General features: G+C 35.7%; 1 protein-coding gene across 4 annotated transcripts; it reads left to right on the top strand.

The window, feature by feature from the left end:
- Positions 1 to 395: 395 nt before the first annotated feature.
- LOC149250017 (pectin acetylesterase 8-like) lies at positions 396 to 9,030 on the top strand. 4 transcript variants are annotated; one of them, XM_089458892.1, is made up of 12 exons: positions 396 to 1,083; positions 4,271 to 4,353; positions 4,635 to 4,764; positions 4,988 to 5,067; positions 5,314 to 5,400; positions 5,790 to 5,914; positions 6,067 to 6,127; positions 6,330 to 6,380; positions 6,552 to 6,629; positions 6,746 to 6,851; positions 7,054 to 7,199; positions 8,254 to 8,384. In XM_089458892.1, the coding sequence occupies exons 1-12, from the start codon at positions 867 to 869 to the stop codon at positions 8,293 to 8,295; spliced, it is 1,206 nt and encodes a 401-aa protein (XP_089315018.1). In that variant the 5' UTR covers positions 396 to 866; the 3' UTR covers positions 8,296 to 8,384. The 4 variants fall into 4 exon arrangements, with proteins under 4 accessions (XP_089315018.1, XP_089315019.1, XP_089315017.1 ...); XM_089458891.1 differs by having other exon boundaries at positions 399 to 1,083; positions 6,067 to 6,112; positions 8,326 to 9,029; XM_089458890.1 differs by having other exon boundaries at positions 401 to 1,083; positions 8,326 to 9,028.
- Positions 9,031 to 9,774: the final 744 nt, after the last annotated feature.

A 9,774-nucleotide genomic window follows, 5' to 3' on the forward strand; every position in this document is an offset into this window, starting at 1 on the left:
TTAAAATTACCCACTAAATTTTTTATCATTACAATCTAGCCACTGTGTTGCAGGTAGTGGAGAGGGATGTATGTTGCTGGTACTGGAGGGGCATGTATGCTTGCACATGGTGCTCATGAGTTAACATTTAAGAAATCAAAATGACATGGACCTACATTCTGCTGTACCAAATAATTTCTTAAAATGACATGGACCTACATTCTGCTGTACCAAATAATTACACTGCCATTTTTCTACAGCAACCGTCCAATTTATTTGAGGATCCCCATAATAAAAACTTATATTTTCCAATGATGGTATTCCACGTGGCAACGACACAATGGGAAAATGTGAAAGTTTGGGTTACTATTTGATTCTCGAGTATGATACCTCGCACTTTATTTATTCGCGTGTCGCGTTCAAGTCATCGGGTTAATAAATTTCAAAAAATGACACGAGATTTTGCATTGCTTATGGTAGTACTGCATGCTTGGAGAGGCCGAAAAGATTGATTGTTCAGTCCTATATTACTTGGATCCCTGCAATGGTGATAATTTATTCATTCTTACACTATAAATAGAAGCTTCTCAACATTCCAGATAATAATGTGTTTGGGTATTAAGGTTAGTTAACAGAGGCTTTGTTTAGCCTTCTTCTGATTGATAGCATTGGGCTTAATCAAATTTTTGCCAATTGAGTTCTTGAAAGTGTGAGTTTCATCTTCATTGCCCAGAAATGTTACTACTTTGGTGTTCTGTTAGCTGGGTCTGGGCAAGAACTGCTTCTGTTTGAAGTCTCGAATTGGTTTACCTTGCTCCTTTGGCCTTCTGCCAATTGGGTTTAGCAAGGGATTGCTGCTAGCAGCTTCTATCAATTGGGTTTTCAAGATGGTGCACCAAAGGACATTGGGGTGCATGGCCATGCACTCATGTGTATATGTTCTCCTCGCGTGTTTGCCTATGGTACCGGTGACAGAGGGCGCACCGAATCGGAAAGGAAAACATAATAGGTCTCATTCAGAAAACAAGGCTGGTCATGGTTATTCGCCAAATGATCTGTTTGTAGGCCTAACTGTAGTGGAAGATGCAGTAGCAAAAGGAGCTGGTAAGTATATATACATTGAGTATATACATATATAGGTTCTGCTCAATCTCATGGACGCATTTGACGCTTTTTCCAGTTTGTTATAGTCATTTGTAGTTTAAGCATAGCAATCGGCATAAACTTCCTTTTTGTTTTTTCTCTCAATTCCATTTATTCCAATGCAAAGCAGACTGATATATAAAATGGATATACAACATCGAAGATACTACGCTGGATTCTAATTTATATTATGCTCTGAAGCCATTATATCGAAATCAGCAATAAAATTGTGCCTTTGGGCCAATGCATTGTGAAGCACTGGTCCAAATCTGAGATGTAACAAGTTACATTAAGCCCTTTTCCTCGAAGCAAGAAACTGCTTGTGCAATTAAACTAGAACAATTGGCATGAACTTCCTCTTTGATCTTCCTCTCAAATTCCATTTGTTCCAATGCAAATCAGACTGATATATGAAATGGATATATGGCATCGAAGTTTCGAGTAACTACGCTGGACTCAAACTGGCCTGTGTATTTTATGCTCCAAGGCTACTGTATCGAAATCAACAATAGAACTGTGCCTTTCGGCCAATGCATTGAAAGCACTGGTCCAAATCTGAGATGTAACAAGTTACATTACAAGAAAACCTTTTCCCGAAGCTATATATATGTGTGGGGGGTAGGATCGATGTGTTTACATAGTCTCTGCCTGTGCTACCAGGGGAGTTGTCTCAATCTGGCTAATCTTAAGTTCTAATGGCATTAACAATAAGACTTACTCATGGTGTTGGATTTTCAATCGATGTGTTTACATAGTCTCTGCCTGTGCCACCAGGGGAGTTGTCTCAATCTGGCTAATCTTAAGTTCTAATGGCATTAACAATAAGACTTACTCATGGTGTTGGATTTTCATCCTCACCTCATTGGGAATCTATCATGTGGCCTAACCGCCATTCTGGATCTACCTTGGGACCACTCAAAAAGGTAATGATAATGGTTTGAAAGTTTACTAATGCCTGCGGGTTTTGGTGTAATGGAAAACCTCAACATGGTATCATAGCCTTAGCCTAGGTTTGATGGCCCGATTTGCGTTTGAGGGGGATGTTGGATTTTCACGCTCACCTCATTGGCAATCCGTCACTTGGACTAATCGCCACTTTGGGGTGCACCATGAGACAACTCAAAAAGATAATGATAATAGTTTGGAAGTTTACTAATGCCTACAGATTTTGAGGTAATGAAAAACCTGGATCTAGATTACAATAATCAATATACGTGTTATGTGTATTAGTCCACTCCATACATCCATTCCATACATTCAATACAACTAGGGAGTTATAGAGGAACACATCAACTGCTTAGAACAAACATTCTCTAGAAAAATGGACAATCTTGAATTCTTACATCCCTATTGTTCTGTATCTCACTTTTACAGTAGTCTCAATATATCCTTTCTAGACACACCTATTGTACCATCTATTCATGATCCTGACAAATACTGATTCTTAAAGTGTATGTTTTGCATATAACTCACTCCAGACACCATTAGAAACTGGAGTGGTATGTGAGAAGACTTATACTTGCTATGGGTAATCAATCTCTTTAATTATTTTGTGCACCACCTTCTGTGTTTGTGCCCTTAATGTAACTGTTATTTTCAACCACTTATGCGCATTAACAGTACCACCCTTTTGTGGTTGATAGGAGGACACACCAGAAGGATGAAAAAAAAAAGAGAGATTGGCTTCCTCAAAACTTTCCCTCCTTACTCTCATTCATATATGTGTGTGTGTTTTGTGACAAAATTGGGGTATTAAAATTATAAAAAATAGAGATTCAGTTTATTAGAGAGTAGCCTAGACTAGGCTACTTAGACAGAGATAACTTTTCTCACATTTTAGGATAGCTAAAAATAGCCGATGTCTGCAATAGACTAAACCCCATATGTCTCACATGCGGGTCCGTTTTTTGATAATAAATAAGGTGGCTTTTTGATAATAAATAAAGTGTATATTCATTTTGTATGCATCTCCATTTGTGAAATCTGGATGACTTGTGCTGGACATTCTCTTAATGTAATACCAATTCCAAGATTTTGCATTTCTACTGTCATCAATTTCAGTATTGTTTGGAGTTGCCTAATTGTGGCTGTCCACCCGAGCATTTGCGCCCACTTAAAAACCACTCATTCATATTCGTTGCAACTGACAATCACTAAAATCTATATTCTATATTCCTGTATGTGCTTCCAGTCAATAAATCCAAACGGAAATCAGCTTTGCATAGAAGACAACATTCGCTTGTTAAGGCCAGCTAACCTCGTTAGACATGTAAAAATCTAAGATTTTGGGCGGATCTTACTTCCTCGGTCATGCATCATAATTGAGACCAGAGTTGATTTGTAATACAGTTGAGGTGATGCTGTATCTTTGTGAAATCCAGAGGAAATACACGGATAGGTTCTAAATCAGTCTGAAACAACTCTGTCCCTGTAACTATGTGAAGCTTGCAAAAGGAGTAGAAAGTATCCAAAAAGAAGAAAATAGTCAAAATAGAGCAGAAGATAGTATTAGTTTTTATGGAAAACAGTATTTTTTTTTTCGGGTTTTTGGTGTTCTGTCTGTTAGAGTGCTTCCAGTCAACACAGGCAAATGACACCGTCTGATCTCGGATATGAACAAAGCTGATAGGTCTCGACTCTCACCTACAACTTGCTTCAAGAGTGTGGGAGTATCTTTTCTGCCAAGGTTGCCCAGGACCTGCACCTGCTCCATCAGGATTAAATGGGCCCACGAGGGGCAAACATTTCACTTGGGAAATTGAAGCCTGGTGGGGGCAATAAAAATGTGCTGCTTTCACGAACCAGGCAAGCCCCTGTTAACCAAACTGCCAGGTTTTAAGTAAATGATCTAAAATATTCCTCTAATATTTACATGTCATATGTGCTGGGGAATTTTCAGAAAATTTGATTTTGAGATGGTTCTACTCACAATTCAAATGCCTGCGTTGTATTAGACATTTTAGAAATTAGATCAGAGGAACGGTGTGTTCTCTTCAGATTTCGCCGATATTGCCTTCTCTATGACTTAAATCAAATAGTCTGAAGCATGAGGTCTCTTGTTCTCACTTTTAAATTTAAAATTATTCTGAGAATTAGTTACGATAGTTAAAAATGAACAACTGCTATTCAAGCTCTTTGTTTGATGCAGTTTGTTTAGATGGAAGTCCGCCAGCTTACAACTTACACCGAGGATTTGGATCAGGAGCAGATAGCTGGCTCATTCATATGGAGGCAAGTCTTTTCTCTGTGTCAAAATATCTTTACCCTTTTCAGTTTTTCTACTTAGAACTTTTTGTGAACTGTTGTCTGGCAAGCGTAGAATATATTAGAAAAGTATTGTAACTTGTACTTATCTCATGACCAAATCTGGATGAAATAAGTCAGTTTACACTACAGACGGAGAATGATTTTGTCAGTATCTTTCTATAAACTATAAAGAGAGATTACGTAAAGCTTTGAGGATAATTATACTTTGGAGTGAAGATTTTGTGTATATTAAATCAACTATTCAGGGTGGAGGATGGTGTAACAACATAACATCATGCTTTAAGCGTGCACAAACTCGTTTGGGTTCCTCTGTTTATATGGCAGGGAAATTGGCATTTTCAGGCATTTTAGGTGACAATCAAACACAAAATCCAGGTAGTTTTGTCTTATTTCCAAGTTCAATAGAGCCCTATGTAATTACAGTACTGCTTTTAACAGATTCTCAAGAATAGAAGTGGAAGTTGTTAAAAAAGTGAATTACCTGTAGCTTTATGCCAGCATGTACAACCATATAGTTCATTAGTTGCTTACTTGCTTCGTCCAAAAGAAACTTGATGACTTTTTATGTAGTGATTCATGTCTGGAAATTGTCTGACAGATTTCTATAATTGGAATCGTGTCAAGATTCGATACTGTGATGGAGCATCATTTACTGGAGATATGCAGGAGGTAAATGAGGTACGCAGTAAATTAGAGTAACTCCATACTTGTCTGTTGATTATTTCAAGTAGGTTGCAAAATGACAGGAGATGACTTCAAATTTATACAAGTCAAATTGATCCTTGAAACAAATTTCTACCTGTAATTTGTGAATTCCCTTCTAGTTTTGTATAAGGTTCGACAGCCACCACACCAGAGATTACCAGAACCTCCTTACAGATTGAAGATTCCATACCTTGATTAACATTATCAATACTCTATCAGATCTACAAACTCTATTATAGAGGGCAAAGGATTTGGCAAGCTGTTATGGAAAATCTTTTGGAAAAGGGAATGGATAAAGCCGAGCAGGTACTATCTCTCTTTATCAATGCCAATTCGTATAGTTGATAATTCCATTGAAGAATCAAAGTGGTTTAGCTTGAATGATTACGGCTAGTCACTAGTGAGAGCGCCATCTTATAAGGGAAATGCAGACCAACAAATTCATACCTTCAATTTAAAATATTATTAGGCATTTTTACAATGAATGCGAGTAAGGGTAACACAGATTATCTTTTATCTGGTTATAAGATGAACAGTTGGATCCAGTTTTACAATGAATATGAGTAAGGGTAATACAGATTATCTTTTATCTGGTTATAAGATGAACAGTTGGATCAAGTTTTCGTTTGCAGATCTAGAATTCATATGTATGTATCAAAAACATCTTTCACTGACAGAAATATCCTTTGTTACAGGCTTTACTTTCTGGTTGCTCAGCCGGTGGTTTAACTTCATTTCTTCACTGTGACAATTTTAAGGAGCTTCTGCCAAAGACTGCTAAAGTAAAGTGTTTGGGAGATGCTGGATTTTTTATTGATTCGTACGGCCTCAACAAGTTCTATGCTCATGTTATGCATATCTGTTCCATATAAGCATTTTCATGTCATCACCTGTAAAATTTCATGATATTACGAATTCAAACTGTCTCTATTTGCTTAATTTTAATCTATGTTTGCTTTACATATGGATCAGGCCGGACATTTCTGGATTTTATCATATAAGATCCTACTTCAATGAGGTAGTTACATTGCAGGTATTGAATTTGATGTTTATAGATTATGCTTAGAAGCTGAAGATCATCTGCTCAATATATGCTGTTTAGGAAATCCAATTTGGTGGACTTCAGTATAACCATAAATTTTTCATTTTGAGCATGCTCGTAAGACTGTTTTGTCTCTATTTGCTAAATGTTCATTTCATTACAAGGTTTTGCTAACTTTTAATTTGTATTGTAGGGATCTGCAAAGAACTTACCGCTTGGTTGTACATCAATGTATCCAAGTCAGGTATAATCAAGATAATAAGCTTTTTTAATGACCTTGTACTAATAATAAAGTCTACTTTTTCTCAAATTTATGTGTCTTGCTTGTGAGCTTTAATTAATCCGATACCTTTTTTCCCTCAAATTTACGCTTTCCATATGCATTCTCTCACCATAGGAATAAATGCTATCGCAGTGCTTCTTTCCACAGTATATGTTGCCATACATAAACACTCCACTTTTTGTTCTAAATGCGGCATATGATTCATGGCAGGTAATATGTTCAACTCTAGCCTGAACATAGTTTTCTTTCTGTACTTTGTATTCTTCTCCGTTAAGGAGAAGCATGAATGTAATTTAATGTTTCTATGGTTTGCTTATATTCCCTAGATTAAAAACATTTTGGTACCAAGTGAAGCGGACCCTGGTCGTTATTGGCAACTCTGCAAGTTAGATATAGAGAATTGCTCTTCACGTCAATTGGAAATAATGCAAGGTTAAATTTTTTAATACTTTTAAGCCCTCAGTTTTCTCTACTATTCTTACTTCTTAGCAATGGGCATGTTTGAACTTGAATATACGTTGATGAAATTTTCCTTGTCTTAGAAATTTCTGAACTAGGCCATTGTAGCAGATAAAGTTTGAACATGTATAGAATATGATTTTTATTCATTAATTTTACCATGCCTTGTCTTCAGGTTATAGGAATGAAATGCTTCGTGAACTGACACTAGTTAAGAACTCTACCAGTGGAGGCATGTTTATAAACTCCTGTTATGCACATTGCCAGACTGAAATGCAGGACTTATGGCACTCACCCAATTCTCCAAGACTACACTCAAAGGTATGCTAGATTTCATGTGTGATGTCATCCACAAAAATATGAATTTTCAGTTTTTAGAATTGCAAACTTGCTGTACAAGTAGAACAAAGTTATCGGAATGTGTATGAATATAGATACAAATAATGGTACTATCAAGCCTAAAAAATTAGCTCAAGTGGTTTGATTCACCACTTTCCATCTATCTATATTTTTGTCTGTGTACATAAACAGAGTAATTGGTCAAGTGCAAGTGACGAGTCAATATCTACACTGAACTTTAAGGCATCGTCTCATTCCTGAGCAAGCTGAATCATTTTAGATTTCGCTCTATAATGTTCTTATTTGAAGGATTCATAGTCATACAATTTCATATTTATGTTCCTTGTCCACAGTTGCATTGTTTTTCCAAGTCTCTGCAGTACCTGCATAAATTGTGTAATCGCCCGTTACTTGCAATGTGCAATATGCCACATAATACAGATATATAAAATTGCATAGCTGATAGTAAGATTCACAACAAATCTGCATGATCTGCAGCTTGCTCTAAAACTGTTTGCCACTCATAAAACATCAGAAGAATATAATGATATTTTTTAATCTAATTGGTAGGTATTACTATATTGTATAGCATCCATCATGGATCTGGCTCTCTGGCATTAATTTGGATTATATCATGTTCAGTAACATACTTGCAAAATTACTATGTATTAGTGTTAAAAACTTAATATGCACTATGCAGCTGTATGAAGATTGAGGTACAATACAACGCTATGGGAGATAGCATACACTTAATTGCACTTCAGTTAACTAGGACTATCTCCACTTGTATGAGATAGTTAACTGATGACTGCATGGCCAGTTAACTAGGACTAGGTGTCAGTCTTCTTTAGTGCATGTTCGCACCTTTCTAGATTCACTACTAGATTCTTTCAGCCATGTAGAATATATTGTATTATATCATAATTTTCTTTTCTGTGCATCAATGAAATTCATTAATTTTTTTCTTTATCAAATTTCTTTCTTCTTTCCTTGCAAGTTTTGCTCATTGTTTTCTAGCTAGATCCAACCTGTGCAGGTTCAGCTACAATTTCACAAAGGCTACTTTCAAGCTAGTTAACTGTTTAACTGTCTCTTAACTACATGACAGACAATTGCAGAGACGGTGGCCGATTGGTTCTTCAATCGAACTGTTGTGAAGGAAATCGATTGTCCATACCCTTGTGACTCCACTTGCCATAATCGTGTCTTCACTGACAAAGATTATGACTGACGCAAGCATATTCTTTTCACTTCTTGAGGAAATTTCCCAAATGGTATTCAGCTCTTTGAAATCGACTACTTATTGGCTAAAATGTTATTCTGGAAGATCTGCTGCAAATAACTAAATATTCTTTACCTGTAAAATAAGATCAGCTTAACGAATTCATGTGATTCAAGGCAGTGATTGAGTTATCCCATCAGTGAACATTGCCTTGTAATGATTTTTTATTTAGTATTGTATTGGGTACAAGAAGACCATCTCTAAGTACTTGAGTCTTCAAATAGGTGACTACATGCAGGGGAATATATGAATTTTGAACATGTTGACAACAATATCAGAAAGTGTTGGCAGTTAAGGAGAAAACAAAGAGGCCTTAACCGACACAGGAGCCAGAGCAGGAGTTTTATAGTGAGGTGGACAAAGCGTGATTGCAGTGACGAACTGAAAGTAAAATGCAGTTCGGGCTGGTCGCAATTCTTCACTGTAAGACTGTGAAACTATTGTATCATGTATGCTAAAAGGATTTATATCTTTTGGCCTCCTTTATATATTATTTTGATTCTTCTGTGAAACATGTTTTTATGTTTTTGAAGAAAAGTTAGTAGAGCAGGGACTGTAGGGGGGATTGATGAGGATCCTCATTTCTTGCAGTTTTATTTCTTATAAATTTTAAAATCATAGATGTATAGATTTCAACGACTAGAAAATTTAAAAAAATGCAAAGCGTTCATCATCTAATTTTTTGAAAAAAATCCATGAGAACAGGATATGTAACTTACTATACTTCTATCATTCAAATTGGCATATAAAGTATAGTCTAAATCTCATATAGAATTAACATCATTTTAATGTCAACATACCAGGGAACATTCTCAGTAACATAATGAATCCACATTTTAAATTTCCTGGAAAACCTTGTACCATAATTACAGAATATCTGTCATTTTGTTTACTGATTTATTAGCACGAGCTTGTGGTTTAAAGGAAAGTGTATTAACATGAGCTTGTGATTTAAACGAAAGTGGACAACCTGCCAGTAACTCAAGTTCCATCTTAGCGATGGGGAATTATTTAATTTGATACTTGGACATGTTGGTTTATTGTTTTAAATTCATTTTTCTATTGAATAACATTTTATTGGGATAAAATGAAAAAAGTGAACTAATGATTAGTTTATTTCATGATGGTTAATATTAATGATTAATTTATTTCATGGTTAATATTAATGATTAGTTTATTTTATGATGGTTATTATTTAGATGTTAATAATTTTCTAGTATTTTTACAAAAAAAAATATTTATTATGTAGGTTTATTGTTTTAAATTTATTTTTCT

Source organism: Pinus tabuliformis, chromosome 7, assembly GCF_031772625.1.
Source record: "Pinus tabuliformis cultivar Carrire ecotype Pingquan chromosome 7, CPIR1, whole genome shotgun sequence".
In the NCBI taxonomy this organism is placed as follows: domain Eukaryota; kingdom Viridiplantae; phylum Streptophyta; class Pinopsida; order Pinales; family Pinaceae; genus Pinus; species Pinus tabuliformis.